General features: G+C 47.3%; 1 protein-coding gene across 2 annotated transcripts in view; it reads right to left on the bottom strand.

Annotated features, from left to right (window-relative positions):
- The window catches only part of NUP133 (nucleoporin 133), a 584,654-nt gene that overhangs the window by 487,892 nt on the left and 73,876 nt on the right, over positions 1-22,886 (bottom strand). For both annotated transcript variants that reach the window (XM_075339754.1, XM_075339755.1), the window contains exon 3: positions 5,324-5,427. In XM_075339754.1, coding sequence (XP_075195869.1) covers positions 5,324-5,427 — 104 coding nt within the window. The remainder of the gene's footprint in view (positions 1-5,323; positions 5,428-22,886) is intronic.

Below are 22,886 nucleotides of genomic sequence, written 5' to 3'. Positions count from 1 at the left end.
TCTGCTGCCCGCACACTCACTCCCACACCTCCCGATACGCCGCCACCCTCCGCCGCGATCTGCCACCCGCACCCCTACCCCTCGTATCTGCTGCCCGCACACTCACCCCCACACCTCCCGATCCGCCGCCGCTGCCTTCCGCCGCGATCTGCCACCCGCACCCTCACCCCAACACCTCCCGATCCGCCGCCCTCCGCCGCGATCTGCCACCCGCACCCTCACCCCCACACCTCCCGATTCGCTGCCCTCCGCCGCGATCTGCCACCCGCACCCCCACCCCTCGTATCTGCTGCCCGCACACTCACTCCCACACCTCCCGATACGCCGCCACCCTCCGCCGCGATCTGCCACCCGCACCCCTACCCCTCGTATCTGCTGCCCGCACACTCACCCCCACACCTCCCGATCCGCCGCCGCTGCCTTCCGCCGCGATCTGCCACCCGCACCCCCACCCCTCGTATCTGCTGCCCGCACACTCACCCCCACACCTCCCGATCCACCGCCGCCGCCCTCTGTGGAGACACGGGGCTCAGTGGGCGCTCTCGTCCACTAAAACCCGCCGCCTTTAGAAAGACAGCGTGGCTCAGGGCTCATCCCAACTGAACGCCGGCCTCCCTAACCGTGGGCGTAACACTACTCAGACAACACAGGGTGAGGGAACCACAATAATTAGACTTTATTGGATCCCCAAACAATTAACAGCACATAACACATAACCAGCAAAACACACAAATGTAACAGGCAACAGAGTCTCACCCTTCCGCTGGCTCACCAGGGATTTAGAATGTCCATGCCTCACAGGTTCCAAGCTGTGTGAGGTCTGCAAAGTCTGTAACAGGTGACTGAACTGTCCCAACCTGCGTGTCCTCCTTAGGTAGTCCTGGTTTGATGTTAAAATCCTGGCAGCCGGAGTCGAAATCCCTAGGCTGTGGATATGGTCTCCAACCGGATCCGGAGTCCCTAGATTGAAGCCGTAAGATGTCCTGATCCTCCAGTCAGCTCCAAAGAGCTTAGACTGACTCCATCAACCATCAACAACCTGGTGGCTTAAAGAAGTCCTCTCTTATAGCCACAGCCCTCCCCCTGGACACACTGCGTCCTCATCCATTGGTTGGACAAGATTGCTTCTCCCATTGGACGAATTTCAAGCTACATGGACAATGCTCATTCAAATGATGTGCTTAGAAAGGCTGAGGGTGTACATGTAAACTGGGAGTCACTGACTAGACAATGACTACTAAGGTAATTACATTATCAATACACAGCTACAATACAATGGTTACTGGAAATGTCTGGAGAACAATAGTCTAGCTTTCAGTGGCCAACACAATTACATTGAGTCAACAAGAGTCTTGTAAAAACAATGAGGGACTTCTCCCCCATCTATAGGCAATCTATCGTGCTGTCTGGCTGGATTTTAAGAAACGTTAACCCATGAGAGTCTATGTCGTCACACCCTCCATCTGCCACAGTGCCACCGGTCCCCCCCCGATCTGCTGCCCGGCCCCTTTCCCTCGTGATCGGCTGCTCGTCCCCTGTCACCGCCGTGATGTGCGCTCCCTCCCCTGTCACCGCCGTGATGTGTGCTCCCTCCCCTGTCACCGCCGTGATGTGCGCTCCCTCCCCTGTCACCGCCGTGATGTGCGCTCCCTCCCGTCACCGCCATGATGTGCGCTCCCTCCCGTCACCGCCGTGATGTGCGCTCCCTCCCCTGTCACCGCCGTGATGTGCGCTCCCTCCCCTGTCACCGCCGTGATGTGCGCTCCCTCCCCTGTCACCGCCATGATGTGCGCTCCCTCCCCTGTCACCGCCATGATGTGCGCTCCCTCCCCTGTCACCGCCGTGATGTGCGCTCCCTCCACTGTCACCGCCGTGATGTGCGCTCCCTCCCGTCACCGCCGTGATGTGCGCTCCCTCCCCTGTCACCGCCGTGATGTGCGCTCCCTCCCCTGTCACCGCCGTGATGTGCGCTCCCTCCCGTCACCGCCGTGATGTGCGCTCCCTCCCCTGTCACCGCCGTGATGTGCGCTCCCTCCCCTGTCACCGCCGTGATGTGCGCTCCCTCCCCTGTCACCGCCGTGATGTGCGCTCCCTCCCCTGTCACCGCCGTGATGTGCGCTCCCTCCCCTGTCACCGCCGTGATGTGCGCTCCCTCCCCTGTCACCGCCGTGATGTGCGCTCCCTCCCCTGTCACCGCCGTGATGTGCGCTCCCTCCCTGTCACCGCCGTGATGTGCGCTCCCTCCCCTGTCACCGCCGTGATGTGCGCTCCCTCCCCTGTCACCGCTGTGATGTGCGCTCCCTCCCCTGTCACCGCCGTGATGTGCGCTCCCTCCCCTGTCACCGCCGTGATGTGCGCTCCCTCCCCTGTCACCGCCGTGATGTGCGCTCCCTCCGTCACCGCCGTGATGTGCGCTCCCTCCCCTGTCACCGCCGTGATGTGCGCTCCCTCCCCTGTCACCGCCGTGATGTGCGCTCCCTCCCTGTCACCGCCGTGATGTGCGCTCCCTCCCCTGTCACCGCCGTGATGTGCGCTCCCTCACCTGTCACCCCCGTGATCTGCTGTCCGCTCTCTCCTCACCTCTCACCCCCGTGATCTGTGCTCTGCTCACCTGTCTCCTCCGTGATCTGCGCTGCGCTCCCTCCCCCACCTCTCACCCTCCCCGATCTGCTGCCTCCTTCATCTCCTGTGATCCAGCTGCCTAGATCCATCCTGTAGGGTAACTATCCCCAACCTCACCTCCCACTCCCCTTCCCACCCATCCCCCCCATCCTCTGCCGCTCCTGCATCCACTGCGCCCTCTCCCATCCGCCCCCACCCTATCCCAGCCGCCGTCTCACAATCACAGATGCTCCCTTTATATGCCGCCGCCCCCCCCCCCCATCTGCCGCTGTTTTTTTTTTTTCTATGCCATGGGGGTCTAGTTTCCAAAATGGGGTCACATGTGGGGGAGCTCCACTGTTTCGGCACCTCAGGGGGTCTCCAAGCAGCATGGAATACGCTAATTATCCCAGACAATTTTGTGTTTGAAACGTCAAATGACGCTCCTTGCCTTCCGAGCCCTGCTGTGCGCCCAAACATTTGATTTCCACCACATATGAGGTGTCTGTGTACTCAGGAGAAATTGCACAATACATTTTATGGTGCAATTTTTCCTGATACCCTTGTGAAAAAAAAAGCTACCTGGTTGAAGTAACAATTTTGTGGTAAAAAATTTTTTTTTTATTTTCACAGCTCAACTCTATTAACTTTTGTGAAGCCCCCAGAGGCTCAAAGTGCTCAATAAACATCTAGATAAATTCCATGAGGGGTCTAGTTTCCAAAATGGGGTCACATGTGGGGGAGCTCCACTGTTTCGGCACCTCAGGGGCTCTCCAAACGCAACATGGTGCGGCTAACGATTCCAGCTAATTTTCTGTTCAAAAAAGTCAAATGGCGCTCCTTCCCTTCCGAGTCCTGCCGTGCGCCCAAACAGTGGTTTTTCGCCACATATGAGGTATCTGCGTGTTCAGTAGAAATTGGCCAACAAATTTTGGGGGTTCATTTAATCCTGCTACCCTTGTGAATATGCAATATTTGAGGCTAAATTAACATTTTTGTTGCAAAAAGTAAAATGTTCATTTTTTCCTTCCACATTGCTTTAGTTACTGTGAAGCACCTGAAGGGTTAATAACCTTCTTGAATGTGGTTTTGAGTAGCCTGAGGGGTGCAGTTTTAGGAATGGTGTCACTTTTGGGTGTTCTGTGTCATGTAGACCTTTCAAAATCGCTTCAAATGTGATGTGGTCCCTAAAAAAAGTGGCTTTGTAAATTTTGTTGTAAAAATGAGAAATTGGTCATAAACTTTGAACCCCTATAACTTCCTTAAATTTTTTTTTTTTTTCCCAAAATTGTTCTGATGTAAAGTAGACATGTGAGAAATGTTATTTATTAATTATTTTGTGTCATATGTCTCGTTGGTTTTAGAGCATAAAAATTAAAAGTTTGAAAATTACAAAATTTTCAAAATTTTCGCGAAATTTCCGTTTTTTTCACAAAGAAATGCAAAAAATATCGGCCTAAATTTACCACTAACATGAAGCCCAATATGTCACGAAAAAACAATCTCAGAATCACCGGGATCCGCTGAAGCGTTCCAGAGTTATAACCTCATAAAGTGACACTGGTCAGAATTGCAAAAAATGGCCTGGTCTTTAGGGTCAAAATAGGCTTGGGGCTGAAGGGGTTAAATGGAAACAAATAGCCATTAAGGAAACCATAGCAAAGCGAGCGCTGCAGTTCTCATAACTCCCATTCGTTTCAGTGACAGTTACCCAAGTACCAAAGCAAAGCAGAGCTCAGCTCCTTTTTTAGCCTCCGCCTCTGGTGGCTGGGTACTAAAAGCAGGTATTGTAAAGGAAGAGATGGAAAGAACCCTTTAAATACATCCTTTTAAAACTATACACTCTCATGTTGTATTTATGAAATAAGTTAAAAAAACTCAAAAATTTATATTTAGCATAAATGTATAGATTAAAAAATATATCTAATAAAAGCATATGACTTCGGCTATGTGCCCACATGTGTGCGTTCTGCACCGCAGCGTCTTGTCACTGCATGTCCGCTTCAGAGCGCAGCTGAAAAGCTCCGTTCTGAAACTTTGGCGACTGCAGAATTTGTGCGCTCCGGATGCTGCCTCTCCCTATAGACAGAATGGAGACAGCATGCAGAGCACACGAACGAAGTGACATGTTGCTTTTTAGAACGCAGCGATTTGACAGCATGCAAATCGCTGCGTTCTAAAACGCCACGTGGGCATGGATTATGCACAATCTTCATAGATTGTGCTGGGGACGCAGGACGCATGCAGTTGCGCTGCAGTGCAATACGCAGCATACCTGCATGTAATACGCACACGTGGGCACGGAGCCTTAAATTGCACTGATAGGGTACCACTCCATCAAAATATAAAAAAAGAATCCGGCACCCAAATGTCAGTGGAACCAAGAAGAAATACACCCATAGGGCAGTTACCCTGATCCATATTGTGCAGCCACTGCTTCACAGCAATCTGTGATGAAGGTCTATGTGACAGACAAACGTTACTGGATTAATAATCAAAATAAATTTACTCTTGGTTCCACTGACATTGGAGTGCCGGATTCTCTTTTATATACTAAGTATTTAGACATTGTTGAACGTATAGCAACATTTATCTTAGGAAAAATGCTTACTTCACAAGAAAGCCCTAATACAGCTCGGTCAACGAAAAGAGAAAAAATTAAACGTTCCAGCTCTACAAATGCAGTCAGGAAAAGACAAAGAAAGCTGGAAAAACGCCTTACCTTGGCAGAAGAAGATTGGCTAATTTTCCAGAGTAAAATCCGATCATTGCACACTAACCAGGCCCACCCAAGTTCATGAATCTTCACCATTAAAGAGTCATTAACTGGTGGGGAAAAAAAAAAAAATTATAACATTAAAACAGGAAAATATAAGCGCAAGTATTGATTGGCTGTCAAGCACCCTCTTTACATATACTGGTGTTCACCTGTGAGGGACACTGGAAAGGCTCCAGTCCTCTCAGCCCTCTACACAAAGCAATCTGCAGTTTCCAGCAGTTTTTTCTGACTTTCATATGCAAGGTCTCGCTTCATCTGTATTATTTATCACTTTACTGTTTTAATGGTTGCGTTTTTCTCTTTTTGAATAGCATTTTTGCTCTCCAAAGGCAAATTTTCAGCTTCCATGCTTACAAGTTTCAGCATACAATGGATGTCATAATAAAAACGATTGAACTTATTAGGCAAGATAGGTGTGAGAAACTGAAATGTGAGGATATTCAAGTCTGTTCTAGGAAGCACTTTCATTTTCCATAATAAAGCTCTGAGAACAAAATGCTCCTTTTAGAAATATGAGAATAAATGAAGGCTTGACCCCACCAATCAGTGCTGAAACTGTATGGACAAAGCATTAACTGTTAACACCCCATTGTCAACTTACTTACAATTTTAGAAAGTGTAACAAAAGGCACAACCTAGAGTTTAAAAAAAAAAGGAGACTCCAGATTACATTACAAGGGATACAAGTTTTTAGTGAAACAGACATGTCAGGCAGATCCTCCTGAATTACCTATTTATTGGGACTATAATACTTAGTCCTAAAAGGGAAGCGGTCATGTAAAAAAAATAAAAAAAAAATGCTACTAACGTCAGTAATTGCAGATCTGGTGTTAAACTACAGGTTGAGAGGGTTCTGAAGCTGCTTGGTGCCCGCACTCAGAGCCCCACTGCCAGAAGGAAATTAACTTTATTCCTCCCAGCAAACTGAGGCTTTCAGTCATAGGGGTGGTGCCAGAGCTGCTTCAGTCACCGCTCTGCACATTGGAGTGGCAGCTGGAACCACGCCACCAGCACTGACTGACCACTGCCTCAGCATTACAGCCAGCTGTTAGTCAGTGCGGAAGCTGTGGTTACAGCCGCCGCTCACAATATGCGGAGCGGTGACTGAAGCATCTTTGGCACCACCCTTATGACTGAAAGACTGTGAAAGCTGGAAGGAATAAAGTTCATTTTCGCATGGCACTGCAGCTCCCAGTGTTCAGCTGCTCTGCAATATCACCCAATGAACCATGCCACCTGGTAAATGCCATAGAAATTAGCCCATATCTCTGGAACCAATTCTTTAAATTATATCCTTTGTGACAACAGGCAGTGTTGAATATCTATTCGCCAGTATGAATCTATGGGTATGTTTACAAGTTGAATTTTTGCACCATTCTAAAAACTGCACCCCTCAAACTGCAAAACTACATCCAAGAAGATTATTATCCCTTCAGATACTTCATAGAAACAAATGCAATGTGGAAAGGAAAAAGAAATGAAAATTAAAAGGGTAACAAGAGAAAATGCACAAAATTTATTGTCCAATTTCTCCTGAATACACAAATACCCCATATGTGGTGGAGAACTACTGTTTGGGTGCACGGCAGAGCTCAGAAGGGAAGAAGCATCATTTGCCTTTAGGCGTGATAAAGTGGTAGGAATAGATAACATCTGCCATGTCGCATTTACTGAGCCCCTGATGTGTCAACATAGTGGAAACCTGCCACAAGTGACTCCATTTTGGAAACTACACCCCTCAATGAATTTATCTAGATGTGTGATGAGCACCTTGAACCCCCAAGGTGCTTTACAAAATTGTATAATGGTGAGCAGTGAAAATAAAGAATTCCGTTATTGCCACAAAAATGATGTTTTCCAAATTTTTTATTTACACTAAATAAAGTGAGTGAGTGTGTGTGTGAGTGTGGGAGTGAGAGTGAGTGTGAGTGAGAGAGTGAGATATTCAGGCCATGTTCTGTACAGCAAACAGGATCCTTCCTGCAGCATACAACCGCAACTGTTAAAACCGGATCCGGCGCCCTTTGAAATACATTGCAGCTACTGCCGCAATGTACAGGATCCAGTGAGTTGCAGTTTTTGGACGGAGGTGAAAATAGGAACAAGTTGCATTTTTGATAAAAGGTAAAAAACTGCAACTCACCGGATCCTGACACTACCGCACGCAAAGAAAAAAGGGCTTCCCTGCATTTTTCATTGCCAGTGAAGGTAACATCAAGCAGTAGGGGTTAGCAGCCAGTAGCTGTTTGGGTTACCTTTTGCTAGCAATAGAAAATGCAGCGGGAGCCTATGCATTTTTTTTTCTTTACCCCTAACCCTTTTGGGTTATGTGGTTGGGGTTTTTTTTTTTAATGAATTTAAAAAAAATAAATAAAAAAAAATCGACATGGACTTCGCCATATTTTTGTATGCCAGCCAGGTACAGCAGGCAGGTACGGGCTGTGCCCAACCCCCAGCTGCCTATTTGTACCCAGCTGGGAATCAAAAATATAGGAAAGCCCTTTTTTTTTTTTTTTTTTTTTAAATTTTTTCATGAATTTCTTAAAATAATTTAAAAAAAAAAGGACGTGGGCTTCGCCCAATTTATGTGTCCAGCCAGATACAACTAGGCAGCTGGGGACTGGAATCCGCAGCACAGGGTGGCCCAAGCTTTCTGGGCCCCCCCCCCCCGCTGCAAATTGCAGTCCGCAGCCGCCCCAGAAAATGGCGCATTCATAGGAAGAGCCATCTTCTGGCACTGTATCCAACTCTACCAGTGGCCCTGGTATCGGGTGGCTCGCTGGGTAATGATGGTAATCATTGTGTTTCCTGGAGATCCTCCGCTGGGATTAACTCTTTACCTTGTGACGTCAGCGGGAGTCCCTGCAAAGGTGTAGCGGTGAACAATGGGAGATAAGGAAATAGCTGCAGATGATGGCTATGTGGCTTTCACCTATGACAGAATCTAAATAGCCATAGCTTTTTCTCCCTAAAAAGGCCCAAACGCATAAAATATAAAGCAATGTGGGCATTACACATGCGTTTTTTCCTGCTATTTTCCCCTACTCCATTGAAGTCAATTGGGGAAAAAAGCAGGAAAAAAACACTAAAATAATTGACATGTTGCATCTTTTTTCAGCAATTAAAAAAGCAACTGAAAAAGAAGCAATGTGGGCACAGCAAGTCCCGATTCTCAGACTTTGCTGGGATGCTTTTTTTCTTGCTTTTATTGATAAAAAAAATAATGAAAAATGCTATAAAAAACGCTATAAAAATGCCTTGTGGGCACAAGGCCTAATAATGGTAGGGAAAAAATGGACAATCCACTTTGTTACACAATTTCTCCTGAGTTCAGTTCACGAATACCCATATGTGGTCAAGAACGACTTTTGAGGCAGAGTGTAAAGCTCAGAAGAGAAGGAGAGCCACACTGGATTTCAGATTTATTAGGAACTAGCTGTGCTACCCGGCTTCGCCCGGGTTAATAACTGTTGTTAACAAAATAGAATGTATTAACAAAAATTTATTCTGCACACAAAAAACACGAAACAAATAGATAGAAATGTGAAGGTAAGAACAAAGAATAAGCCCTCACCAGTGATTGCTGTGCAGTGATCAGGACGTTTTATTCAATCATGGAGGATACATGCTGTGGCCAGCGGGGAGGGGGTAAGACAGGACAGCACGTTACACGACGGCCGTTTCACACTCTGTAGTAGTGCTTCGACGGGTCTAACAATCTGTGACATCACATCCCGGTTATTTAAATCAGCGGTTCACGCTATCATTAACAGTGAATTAAAAACAAGTTAAAAACAATATCAAAGGATAATGTACACCAAAGAGTATGCAGTGGAGAGCAAACAAACGAACAATAAACACCAAATTAACCCAAAAAGACAATCAAATCATTTTTATCATTAAACCCTATCAGGCTCATTGCATTGTATTTAATGATATACTGCGCCTCCTGATTTAAATAACCAGGATGTGATGTCACAGATTGTTAGATCCGTTGAAGCACTACTAGAGTGCGAAACATCCGTCGTCTAACGTGCTGTCCTGTCTTACCCCCTCCCTGCTGGCCACAGCATGTATCCTCCATGATTGAATAAAACGTCCTGATCACTGCACAGCAATCACTGGTGAGTGCTTATTCTTTGTGCTTACCTTCGCATATATTGGATTCTTCTTTACCTTTTTGAATGAGCACCGCAGAGCTGTTGCTAGGATCTTTAGCCATGGTCCTGCTGTTTAACAGTCACTAGATACAGCGGTAAAGCGCTTAATGTGATTAGTGGCTATTCAGCCGGTGGACATCCACGCAATAGAGTAGTGCCCTGAAAAGACTTTCCTACTTCTCACTTCTACTCAAATAGATAGAAATGCAATTATTAAAAAGGCAAAAACTAAGCTAATAAAAGCATTTCACAACATATATTTCAACACCACAGATATTCCACACAGATTTAACTAAATTGGCCAAGTAATGTGCTCCGTCTGTCTCTTTCCAGGTCTGTCTCTTTCCAGGTCTGCCTGTCTCTCTTTTTTGTCTGTCTCTAGCTCCCTGTTTCTTTCCCAATCTATCTCTTTCCCAGTCTGTCTCCCAGTCTCTTTGTCTGTCTCTTTCCCAGTCTGTCTCCCAGTCTCTTTGTCTGTCTCTTTCCCAGTCTGTCTCCCAGTCTCTTTGTCTGTCTCTTTCCCAGTCTGTCTCCCAGTCTCTTTGTCTGTCTCTTTCCCAGTCTGTCTCCCAGTGTCAGTGTCCCCCTCTCTGTCAGTCAGAGTCCCCCTCTCTGTCAGTCAGAGTCCCCCTCTCTGTCAGTCAGAGTCCCCCTCTCTGTCAGTCAGAGTCCCCCTCTCTGTCAGTCAGAGTCCCCCTCTCTGTCTGTCAGAGTCCCCCTCTCTGTCTGTCAGAGTCCCCCTCTCTGTCTGTCAGAGTCCCCCTCTCTGTCTGTCAGAGTCCCCCTCTCTGTCTGTCAGAGTCCCCCTCTCTGTCAGTCAGAGTCCCCCTCTCTGTCAGTCAGAGTCCCCCTCTCTGTCAGTCAGAGTCCCCCTCTCTGTCTGTCAGAGTCCCCCTCTCTGTCTGTCAGAGTCCCCCTCTCTGTCTGTCAGAGTCCCCCTCTCTGTCTGTCAGAGTCCCCCTCTCTGTCTGTCAGAGTCCCCCTCTCTGTCTGTCAGAGTCCCCCTCTCTGTCTGTCAGAGTCCCCCTCTCTGTCTGTCAGAGTCCCCCTCTCTGTCTGTCAGAGTCCCCCTCTCTCTGTCTGTCAGTGTCCCCCTCTCTGTCTGTCAGAGTCCCCCTCTCTGTCTGTCAGAGTCCCCCTCTCTGTCTGTCAGAGTCCCCCTCTCTCTGTCTGTCAGTGTCCCCCCTCTCTGTCTGTCAGTGTCCCCCCTCTCTGTCTGTCAGTGTCCCCCTCTCTGTCTGTCAGTGTCCCCCTCTCTGTCTGTCAGTGTCCCCCTCTCTGTCTGTCAGTGTCCCCCTCTCTGTCTGTCAGTGTCCCCCTCTCTGTCTGTCAGTGTCCCCCTCTCTGTCTGTCAGTGTCCCCCTCTCTGTCTGTCTGTGTACTGTGTGTATATATTATATAGTGTATGCATATACTATATAATGTGTGTATATACTATATATCGTGTGTACACTGAGTATATACACTATGTGTGACCGAGCAGTATGAGGGTGCAATGCTCTGTATGCACGCAATGCTCTGCATGCACGACCACCCGCAATGCTCTGCCACATGTGCACACACACACAAACACAATGCTCTGCCACACGCACAATGCTCTGCCACACGCGCGCACACACACAATGCTCTGCCACACGCACACACACACAATGCAATGCCACACGCACACACACACAATGCTCTGCCACACGCACACACACACAATGCTCTGCCACACACACACACACACAATGCTCTGCCACACGCACACACACACAATGCTCTGCCACACACACACAATGCTCTGCCACACACACACAATGCTCTGCCACACACACACAATGCTCCGCCACACACACACAATGCTCCGCCACACACACACAATGCTCCGCCACACGCACACACACACACAATGCTCCGCCACACGCACACACACACAATGCTCCGCCACACGCACACACAATGCTCCGCCACAAGCACGCACAATGCTCCGCCACACGCACGCACACACAATGCTCCGCCACACGCACGCACACACAATGCTCCGCCACACGCACACACACACAATGCTCCGCCACACGTACACACAATGCTCTGCCTCATGCGCACACAATGCTCTGCCACGCGCACACACACAATGCTCTGCCACGCACACACACACAATGCTCTGCCACACAGACACAAAATGCTCTGCAACACGCACGCACAAACAATGCTCTGCATGCACGCACACTGCGGCAAGGAGAGCGGGGGGCCGGTACACTACTCTCACAGGCCGACAGGTGACAGGCTATGGAGGGAGAGCGTGGGGGTGTTATTGGAGACAGTAGCATCGGTGGCGGAGGGGGGTATTTTGGGCTGCCGGTACACTATTCACACAGGCAGACAGGTGACAGGCCGGGGGGAGGGGGGGGGAGCGTGGGGGTGTCATTGGAGACGGTAGCATCGGTGGCGGGGGGAGGGGAGCCGGTACACTACTTACACAGGTTGAACGGGTGACAAGGGGAAAAGTGCTGCACACAGCATGACCGCTGTGAGCTGCAGAAAGATGGCGCTGATCTCCTCCCTCTGCTGTGCTCTAGACAGCTCAGGGAGCGCATCCATTTCACAGCAGATGCCTTCTCTAATGTTACTAAATGGGGTCGGATTCCGACCACTGTTTTCTATGCACAGAGGGCTGCCATAAAGGATGTGAGTAACTGTCGTTACAAACACCAAATCCATGATGGCAGCCCCAGTGCTTCAGTAAAACTAAAATTAAATAAAAACTAAACAGAGTTTAATTTTGTATTAAAAATAAGTGATTTCATAATCACTACTGTTGGAAGCCAACATGGACAATGTATGTATCATAAGGAATCACTGGACTCCATATTGTATCTATGGGCTACCAATATTACCAGGACTTTACATCAAAGGAATCGGCCATATTCAGTGAGGAGTTTCATAACCTGTGAGGCAAGAAGGCCATTGTGTGTTCTGTGATGAGCTGACCTTTGTCCTATCAACATGATAAAGGATGCATCTTCATGTGAATTGAACAGGGTGGCTTTAGCCTCTTGGAAGATACACAACTCCTGTGGTGTTCATGAATTGAATGTCCTGTTTATAGCCTATTAAAATGTACATTGGTAAACAATCCCTTGTTCAAGTGGAAAACAAGCCATTGTTCTGGAGATGGACATCAAGTCTCCAACCTGACTGGAGTGTAAAGGTGGCTTTACACACTGCAACATCGCAAACGACATCGCTGTAACTTCACCTGTTTTGTGACGTTATAGCGACCTCCCCAACAACATTGCAGTGTGTGAAACACATCAGCGACCTGGCCCCTGCTGTGAAGTTGCTTATCGCTACAAATCGTTCAGGACCATTCCTTGGTCCTTTGTTTCCCGCTGTGCAGCAAAGTCTCAGTGTGTAAAGGGGACTTTACAGCGACTTCATTAGCAACTTCCCTTTCAAAAAGCTGCTTTACCTGCAACTCACATCCGTTTAAAACGTGCGTGTTTGGTCCGTTTCCGTACATACCGGAGATACGACCAAACGTGCACATACGTTTTTTTATGTTTAAAAGGCACACGTGCGTGTTATTTGATCTTCCGAGAAATGTCCGTGTGTGATGCAAAATGTCCTTACTATATGTCGGAAGACAGAGTAGCGGGATGAGAATGAACTCGGATGAACTTCACCCGACTTCATTGTATGTAACCCCCTTCTCATGTACAGCACCATGGAATTAATGGTGCTCTATAAATAAATAATAATAATTGTCATGCCGCGGCTCTGTTTGTGTGACGTGTACTGATTAGCGGTCACCTGTGAAGGATTCACCGGTGACCGCTAATCCCCCGAGTGACTGAAGTGTCCCCCCATCTCTCATACTCACCGATCCCCGATCACCGGCGCTGCACGGCATTCACACTGCTCCGGCGGCTTTTTCTAATTTGAAAAAGCCGGCCGCTCATTAAACAATCTCGTATTCCCTGCTTTCCCCGCCCACCGGCGCCTATGATTGGTTGCAGTGAGACACGCCCCCACGCTGAGTGACAGGTGTCTCACTGCACCCAATCACAGCAGCCGGTGGGCGTGTCACTATGGAGTATAGAAATAAATAAATAAATAAATAAATAAATAAATAATAAATAAAAAACGGCGTGCGGTTCCCCCAATTTTAATGCCAGCCAGATAAAGCCATACGGCTGAAGGCTGGTATTCTCAGGATGGGGAGCTCCACGTTATGGGGAGCCCCCCAGCCTAACAATATCAGTCAGCAGCCGCCCAGAATGGCCGCAGACATTAGATGCGACTGTTCTGGGACAGTACCCGGCTCTTCCCGATTTGCCCTGGTGCGTTGGCAAATCGGGGTAATAAGGAGTTATTGGCAGCCCATAGCTGCCAATAAGTCCTAGATTAATCATGTCAGGCGTCTCCCCGAGATACCTTCCATAATTAATCTGTAAGTGACAGTAAATAAACACACACAACTGAAAAATCCTTTATTAGAAATAAAAAACACAAACACATTCCCTGGTTCACCACTTTAATCAGCCCCAAAAAGCCCTCCATGTCCGGCGGAATCCAGGATGGTCCAGCGTCGCTTCCAGCTGTGCTGCATGGAGGTGACCGGAGCAGCAGAAGAAACCGCCGCTCCTGTCACCTCCACGCAGCAAATGAAGAGAGCCGCGTGATCGGCTGAGCTGTCACTGAGGTTACCTGGATCCAGCGGTGGATGCAGCGGTGGCCGTGGGTAACCTCAGTGACAGCTCAGCTGATCGCGCTACTCACCGCCACTCCGGTCAGCTCCACGCAGCAACTGAGGTTAGTATCACGATCAGCTGAGCTGTCACTGAGGCTACTCGCGGCCACCGCTGCATCCACCGCTAGATCCAGGTAACCTCAGTGACAGCTCAGCCGATCACGCGGCTCTCTTCATTTGCTGCGTGGAGGTGACAGGAGCGGCGGTTTCTTCTGCTGCTCCGGCCACCTCCATGCAGCACAGCTGGAAGCGACGCTGGACCATCCTGGATTCCGCCGGACATGGAGGGCTTTTTGGGGCTGATTAAAGTGGTGAACCAGGGAATGTGTTTGTGTTTTTTATTTCTAATAAAGGATTTTTCAGTTGTGTGTGTTTATTTACTGTAATTTACAGATTAATCATGGAAGGTGTCTCATAGACGCCTGACATGATTAATCTAGGACTTATTGGCAGCTATGGGCTGCCAATAACTCCTTATTACCCCGATTTGCCAACGCACCAGGGCAAATCGGGAAGAGCCGGGTACTGTCCCAGAACAGTCGCATCTAATGTCTGCGGCCATTCTGGGCGGCTGCTGACTGATATTGTTAGGCTGGGGGGCTCCCCATAACGTGGAGCTCCCCATCCTGAGAATACTAGCCTTCAGCCGTATGGCTTTAACTGGCTGGTATTACATTTGGGGGGAACCGCACGCCGTTTTTTTTAATTATTTATTTCTATACTCCATAGTGACACGCCCACCGGCTGCTGTGTTTGGGTGCAGTGAGACACCTGTCACTCAGCGTGGGGGCGTGTCTCACTGCAACCAATCATAGGCGCCGGTGGGCGGGGAAAGCAGGGAATACGAGATTGTTTAATGAGCAGCCGGCTTTTTCAAATTAGAAAAAGCCGCCGGAGCAGTGTGAACGCCGTGCAGCGCCAGTGATCGGGGATCGGTGAGTAGGAGAGAGGGGGGACACTTCAGTCACTCGGGGGATTAGCGGTCACCGGTGAATCCTTCACAGGTGACCGCTAATCAGTACACGGCACAGACAGAGCCGCGGCATGACAATGAAGTCGGGTGAAGTTCACCCGAGTTCATTCTCATCGCGCTACTCTGTCTGCTGTCTGCCGACAGTTTTCACGGTGGTTTTCACGGTTTTCACGGATGTGTGTTTTAGGTCTGACAACGTCCCCAATGACTAGCTAGGTCGTTCTGCAGGTCCGGATCGCTGTTGCGTCGTTGGCCAGGTCTGCCTGTTTGACAGCTCACCAGAGACTTTGTAGCGATCTCGGCCAGGTTGGGATCGCTAGAAAGTCTCAGTGTGTAAAGGCCTTAAACCTGTCCTCAGGCTTTGTGATATAAAAGACCTTTGCTATATACCAGGACACTATACACAGGATCCACAAGTTTGTCTTAATCCTTTAGCAATATGACCTCGGAGAGCCACTTTCAGGAGAGCGTTGACATCGGCAGCCATATGCACGTTCCTGGACAACTCAAAAGACTGTGACCTGATTGGATGCTACTAATATGTGGAGGTGTTACAGGGATGGGCACTGTATGGGCCATGTATGATTGTATGTCTGATATAAAGGTAGCCTACTAAGCTAGTCAGTTTGTCCACTTCCCATCTTCCACCACCCTCTCCTATCACCTTTCCCCTTTCATTGTACCCTTTCCCTTAGTTAGGTTTCCCTTATGTATGTCATTGTAAATTCCCTATTTGTAATAAATCCCTTTTAAAGATCCAGTAGCTCTTGTTATATATGATTAACACCCCAGAACTCAGCAGCTTTCTACACTATTATTAATACAAAAATAAAAAAAGTGACACCCTACGTTTAAGAAACATTGTGGTGCTCAGAAGGGAAAAGAATATTTGAATTTGGGAGTACAATTTTGCTATATTTCTTTTTGGGGGGTTTCGGGAGCGTTTGTGCTACCAGTCACATGGAAGTCTGGTATATTTCTGTTAACAGATGATGGACCTGAGCGGGGACTTGTGTTTTTGTGGGTTGAGTTGCATGCTATTGCTGGCAATTTGGGTGCAGAACATTTTGGATCAGTTCACAATTACCCTGTGCCTTATGCTGAGCACGTGCATCAGGGTTTCCACCTACATCTCCGAAAGTGATTCAGGTAAAATCCCCGACGTATCCATTCATAATTATGAGGCAGAAGAGTTACTCTGGACTCTGATCAGCGGTGTCAGTCTCTTCAAAGGTGCACAAAAGTATCGATGACCGCACTTTTAGGCAAGCCTAAAGAGATGCGTAAAGGGTTGGACACAGTTGTACTACAGGCCAGGCACAAGTCCAAAGTGACTCCCTCTGCCTCAGAGAATTTTCCGTTCGGAATTTTATCTGAATCACGTTTTACAGAGATTTACAAGTAATCCCCGGTGTAAGAGCTCAGTGTACAGTGCAGAATGAATGTGAGGTGAGCCTTACTGCAACCAAATGTATACAGATTTGTTTTTAGGTTTGGGTACTTTCAAACAAAAAAAAAAAAAGAAAGGCTTTTTTATACAAGAAAAAAAAGTTTTTTGATTACAAAATTTTGAAGGCTATAGTCTATCTTTATTTTTCAGCCTCCAGTCATGTGAGAGGGCTTGTTTTTTTGCAGGTTGAGTTGGAGTTTTTATTAGTACCATTTTGGGCCACATAATATTTTTTGATCGCTTCCTATTCCACTTTTTGTGAGGCAGAATCATGAAGAAACAGCAAGTCAGGATTATTTTTTTTTTTTTTTACACCATTCACCATGTCATAAAAGTGATCAGACAGCTCTATTCTTTGGGCAAGTATAATTACAACACCACCACATTTATATATACAGCTCTGGCAAAAATTAAGAGACCACTGCAAAATTTTAAGTTTTTCAGACTTTTCTCTTTAGAGGTTATTTTGAGTAAAATGTAAATTGTTCGTTTAGTCTATAAACTAATGACATGTCTCCGCATTTCCCAGCAAAAAATGTTGCATTTATTTAAATTAAATTTAAATTAAATGGTTAAAATAATAAAAAAAAATACATCGCTTTAAACCTCAAATAATGCAAAGAAAACAGAAAACAAATTTATAATCATTTAGAAACAACAATACTAATAATGTTTTAACTCAGGAAGTGTTCAGAAATCAATATTTTGTGGAATAACCATGATTTTTAATCACAGCTTTCATGCGTCTTAGCATGCTTTCCACCAGTCTTTCACACTGCTTTTGGGTGACCTTATGCCACTCCTGGTGCAAAAATGTAAGCCGTTCTACTTTGTTTGATGGCTTGTGACTATCCATCTTCCTCTTGATTACATTCCAGAGGTTTTCAATGGGCTCAGGTCTGGAGATTGGGCTGGCAATGACAGGGTTTTGATGTGGTGGTCCTTCATCTACACGTTAATGGACCTAGCTGTGTGGCATGGTGCATTGTCCAGCTGGAAAATCAAGTCCTCTGAGTTATGGAACATTGCCTAAGCAGAAGGAATCAACTGTTTTTCCAGGATAACCTTGTATGCGGCTTGATTCATACGTCGTTCGCAAAATTTAATCTTCCCAATTCCTAGAGTAAGGTAATCATCTCTGATGAGTCTAACTTTCAGCTTTGTCCAACACCTGGTCGTCTAAGGGTATGAGTCCTGACTGAGGGGTTGCGCGTCTCCTCCGCAGGAGACCGCAGCTGTCCGTACCGACGATCAAGGTTCCGTACACTGTGGTCTCCTGCTTGTGTTCTCCCTACGGAGGACGCAGGCAATTCCGCAGCAAACAACTGTCATTCTGCGGTCGGGAAAGCCGCTCTGCAGTCCTGTGTTTGCTGCAGAAAAAACAAGCATAGTGGGCACGGGATTTCTAGGGATTCCGTCCACTATGCTTGTACTGTACACCGCAACGTTTTGGACGCAGCTTTCGTATGCTGCATCCAAACCGCTGCAAATACTGATTGTGGGCACGCACCCTAATGGTTACACTGAGACCTGGAGAGGTGTACAAGCCACAGTATCTTGCACCCACTGTGAAATTTGGTGGAGGATCGGTGATGATCTGGAGATGCTTCATCAAGGCTGGAATTGGGCAGATTAAACTTTGCAAAGGACGTATGAATCAAGTCGTATTAATCAAGGGGTTAACTTGTGTGTCAATTTTATAGATCGGTTGTTCTGGATTTGGAGATACCAAATGTGTGCTTTTTTTGTACATTTTAGTTTTTGCATAAATATTTGGATTGCATTTATTGGTATATTTTCATTTTTTTTGTTCTTAAATATCTGATTTTTTAAAACAATAGTTTTACATTTTTTTTAATGCCCTGAAAAGCATTTTATCTATAAAATTGTTTTTATTGTTTAAAAACGTTATAACATAAAAAAAATGACAAATGTGGCATCGTTGTACTCGTACGGACGTGAAGAATAAAGCAGTCTTGTTAATTTTACCACATCTTGCTCACAAAAAACAAAATATGTTTTTTGAATGCGTGATAGCAGCCAAACAGAAAAAAAAGAATAAAAACTATAGAAATCTGTATAATTGCACCAACTAGAATAAAACTGCATTATCTCTACTACACGGTGAACAGTGTAAAAAATAAATAAAAGCAATTCTTGACCTGTTGCTTCTTCCACCCAAACATTGCAGTAAGGTTCAGCTCACATTTATCCTGCGCTCTACGCCGAGCGCTTACACTAGGGATTACATGTAAATCTCAGAAATATGCGATTCAGACTGAACCCTTGACGGAAGATTCCCATATATAGGTGGAGGAGTCAGCTTAAGGCCACGTCTCACTAAACGACATCGATAGCGACATCGCTGCTGAGTCACTTTTTTTGTGACTTAACAGCGATCTTGCTAGCGATGTCACTGTGTGTGACATCCAGCAACGACCTGGCCTCTGCTGTGAGGTCGCCGGTCATTGCTGAAAGTCCTGGACCATTTTCTTCAAAGGCGATGTCCTGCTGGGCAGGACGCATTGCTATATTTGACACTGTGTGACAGGGTCCCAATGACAGCAGAGATCGTTATACAGGTCGCTACTGCGACCCGTATTGTTACTGCATCGTTGATAAGGTCTGACTGTGCGACATCTCACCAGCGACCTCCCAGCGACTTACCAGCGATCCTTATCAGGTCGCATCATTTTCAGGATCGCTGGCAAGTCGCTAAATGTGACGGGGGCTTAAGACTCTGTACTATTATTAGTCTGTGCTCTTATGCGGTGGTGTCAAGCTTGTCAATGGTGCATTAAAGCGTGGTCGGCCACAGTTTTCTGCACTTCTGAAAAGGACAACGCTGAACACCGTTCAGACGGGGACAAGAGTAACTGTTAGCTCATTATAGTGAATGGATCCCTTGGGGGTTTCATCTGATTCCGCCATAGCCCATTGTCTGTAAACGGAAATATAGTGGGCTTTCATGTTACTGGTCGCACAAAGGCTCTGAAAAAGCACTATGAAATGGCACCCGCAAACTATTCCAGCAATACCTGAGATCCAAAATGATGCCACTTCACTTTGCAGCTTTGTACTGTGCCTTAAAAGTAGTTATCAACCACATATGGGAAATTGATGTACTCAGGAGAAATTGCACAGCAACTTGTTTAGTTCGTTTTCACCTATTACCCCTTTTGAAAATTACAACCTTGGGGCCAAAGCAATTTTTTTTTTTCAAACTTTATATTTTATTGAGATTTTTCCTTTTCTACAACCACAAAAAAACCTAAACAAAAGTAACTAAATGAAATCTAACATTGCACTGTCCGGCGTAACAACACGTTAATACAAGATTGTTGTCAAAACAAAAATTTTATGCAAAAGGGCCAAAAGGGTCTAGTTGCTGGGAGAGACATCACAGTCCATTAAGGGAGAGGACAAAGAAAGGTCCATTAACCAATACAGTTTTACAGGCGAGATGTTACCACATTGTTATGCCAATCATGCCAGATTTGAAGGAAACTATCCAGAGTTGTGCAGAGTGGCTGTTAGCAGTTCTATCTGGCAGATTTCCTTAATGTGGGCATGTAAGTCCTTTCTAGAAAGTGGGGCAACTTTCTTCCAATATAAGTAGATCAGGTACGCCGTAAGAAGATGCAATTGCAGTTTTGCTTCGGCATTACTCAAATATGGCAGGAATGGGGGGTGGCGTGTCCGGAACTCCATGGAGCAGGACGCTTGAGGGCTGAGCTCCTCCACCCGAGATTTCTGTAGCCTGATTAAATAAGGCTGCTTTCACACATCCGGATTTTGCTCTGCGGCACAATCCGGCTCAAAAACCTATGCAATGAATGCGGCGAAAAAAACTGATCCGTTGCATAAGTGTTTCCCATACGGCCCGTCTGTTTTTTGACGGATGCGGCTTTATACTGAGCATGCTCAGTACAAAAAAAACGCATCCAGTGGCCAGATGCGTTTTTTGCCACAGGACGCCGCATCCGGCGTCCATAGGCTTGCATTGTAAATTGCGCCACCAGCCGCCACATGGGCTAAATTTGCCGCATTGGGCAAAAAACGGACACAACGCAAGGCCATGCGGCACAATACGGCGCTAATGCAAGTCTATGCAGGGAAAAAACGCAACCGGCAGCAATAAAAAAAGATGCGTTTTTTTCTGCAGAGCGCCGTAGTGTGCCGCTCAGCAAAAACCGGATGTGTGAAAGCAGCCTAAGCTTGGAGGATCCAAAATGGGGAAGAAGAAACAGCCAAAGAATGCCAAAGACCCTTGGACCCCCAGCATCGTTCACCCTGGACTCCTACCTGACAAGGGAGCCACCGGGGGAGCAGGAGGATGCACAGGCTGCTGAAGTGACCCACCATCTTCCTCCTCAGACGACTGCAGCGGCGGTGTGTGTGGAGGAGACCGAGCGGGGATCGCCCGCACGCGACGCAGACGGAGGGAGAGGCGAGGAGCAGGGACCCGTGGATGTCTGTGAGCCGGGGGCCTCCCTCGTGGGCAAGATGGCGGTGGTGGAGGAAACGCAAGGTGACTCACCTGTATTCCAGCAGGAGCAAGATCGCGGCGAGCCAGGTGAAACTGCACGTCCCCGGACCACCAGGCCAGGTGGGCGATTCACATATTCCCTCGATGCAAGTCTTGGCAGACAAGTGGAGACGGTGGTGATGATGCCGCCCCTGCCCCCATAGAGATGCTGGAGCGCGGCGGCTTGAGCCTGGTTGCTCCCGTGGACGCCATGCTGAGAGGAGCAGGTAGTGCGGAGTGGTTTGATGGGGGCTCGGGACCGGGGGGCTGAAGCTCAGAGAGCAGATCACCAGACGGAGAGCGGGAGGGAAGCCTTAAATGAGGCTTTGGAGGCCAGATATGCAGCCTTGCAGTCTGCTGAGGTCTCCCAGCCCCCATAGGACAATACAATAACAAATGGAGGTGATCTCCTGTCTTTTCCACTGGAACCACCAATGCTACAAAATAAGACACTCACTCCCAGGCCCCAAAGAGCCCACAAATTACCTAGGGATTTGGGGTTGCAGGGTCCAAGTCCTGTAGTTTAGCAGAGGGAGAACCCCGGGTCGCCCTCTGGCTTATCTGGCATGGATACCACCAGGAAAAAGGCCCCAGAGAGTGTGATGGCCAAACCCTCAACCACACAGCCTATGTGCCCTACTGCAGAGTGGTGGGAATTTGTTCGGCAGCTCCCTACCAAGACAGATTTTCAAGCACTCATTTCTGAAGTTAACCCCTTCAGCCCCGGGGCACTTTACCATATGGTGTACTGGAAAACAGCAAAAAAATTCCAAGTGTTGAAAAACTGCAAAAAAAAGTGTGATGGCACAATAGTTTTTGGGATGATTTATTCACGGTGTTCACTATATGGTAAAACCGATGTGTAGGTATGGTGCCTGAGGTCGGTACGAGTTTGTAGACACCAAACATGCATAGGTTTACTTGTATCTAAGGGGTTAAAAAAATTCACAAGCTTGTCCAATAAAAGTGGCGCAGGTTTTGCGCCATTTTCTGAAACACGTAGTGTTCTCATTTTTTGGGATCTATGGCTCAGTGACGGCTTATTTTTTGCGTCTCGAGCTGTCGTTTCTAATGGTACCATTTTTGCGCAGATGCTACATTTTGATCGCCTGTTATTGCATTTTGCGTAAAACTTGCAGCGACCAAAAAACGTAATTTTGGCCACTACGCCGTTTACCAATGAGATTAATTGATTTTATATTTTGATAGATCGGGCATTTCTGAACGCGGCGATACCAAATGTGTATATATATTTATTTTTTTAACCCTTTAATTTTCAATGGGGGGGGGAAAGGGGGTTAATTTGAACTTTTAGGTTTTGTTTTTTTTATTTTTTAAAACTTTTTTTTTTACTTTGTTTTTATTTTACTAGTCCCCCTAGGGGCCTATAGCTATCAGCAATCCGATCGCTCTTATCTATCTGCTGATCACAGCTATACAGCTGTAAACAGCAGATTCAGTCACTTTGTTTCTCTCTGCTCGCGGCCGAGGGAAAACGAAAGTGAAACTTCATAGCTGCACGCGTCATCACATGACCCTGTGCTACGATGGCAACCACTGAAAGTCACGTTATCACGCACGTGACTTACGGCCGGTGGGGGCGGCGGTAAGTAAAAAACATGGCCACGCGCATATAGATCTTGTTGCCAGACTTTGGCAG

Source organism: Anomaloglossus baeobatrachus, chromosome 3 (genome assembly GCF_048569485.1).
Source record: "Anomaloglossus baeobatrachus isolate aAnoBae1 chromosome 3, aAnoBae1.hap1, whole genome shotgun sequence".
Lineage (NCBI taxonomy): Eukaryota > Metazoa > Chordata > Amphibia > Anura > Aromobatidae > Anomaloglossus > Anomaloglossus baeobatrachus.
The sequence above is the reverse complement of the archived record's forward strand: the minus strand, read 5'-3'. Positions and strand labels throughout refer to the sequence as shown.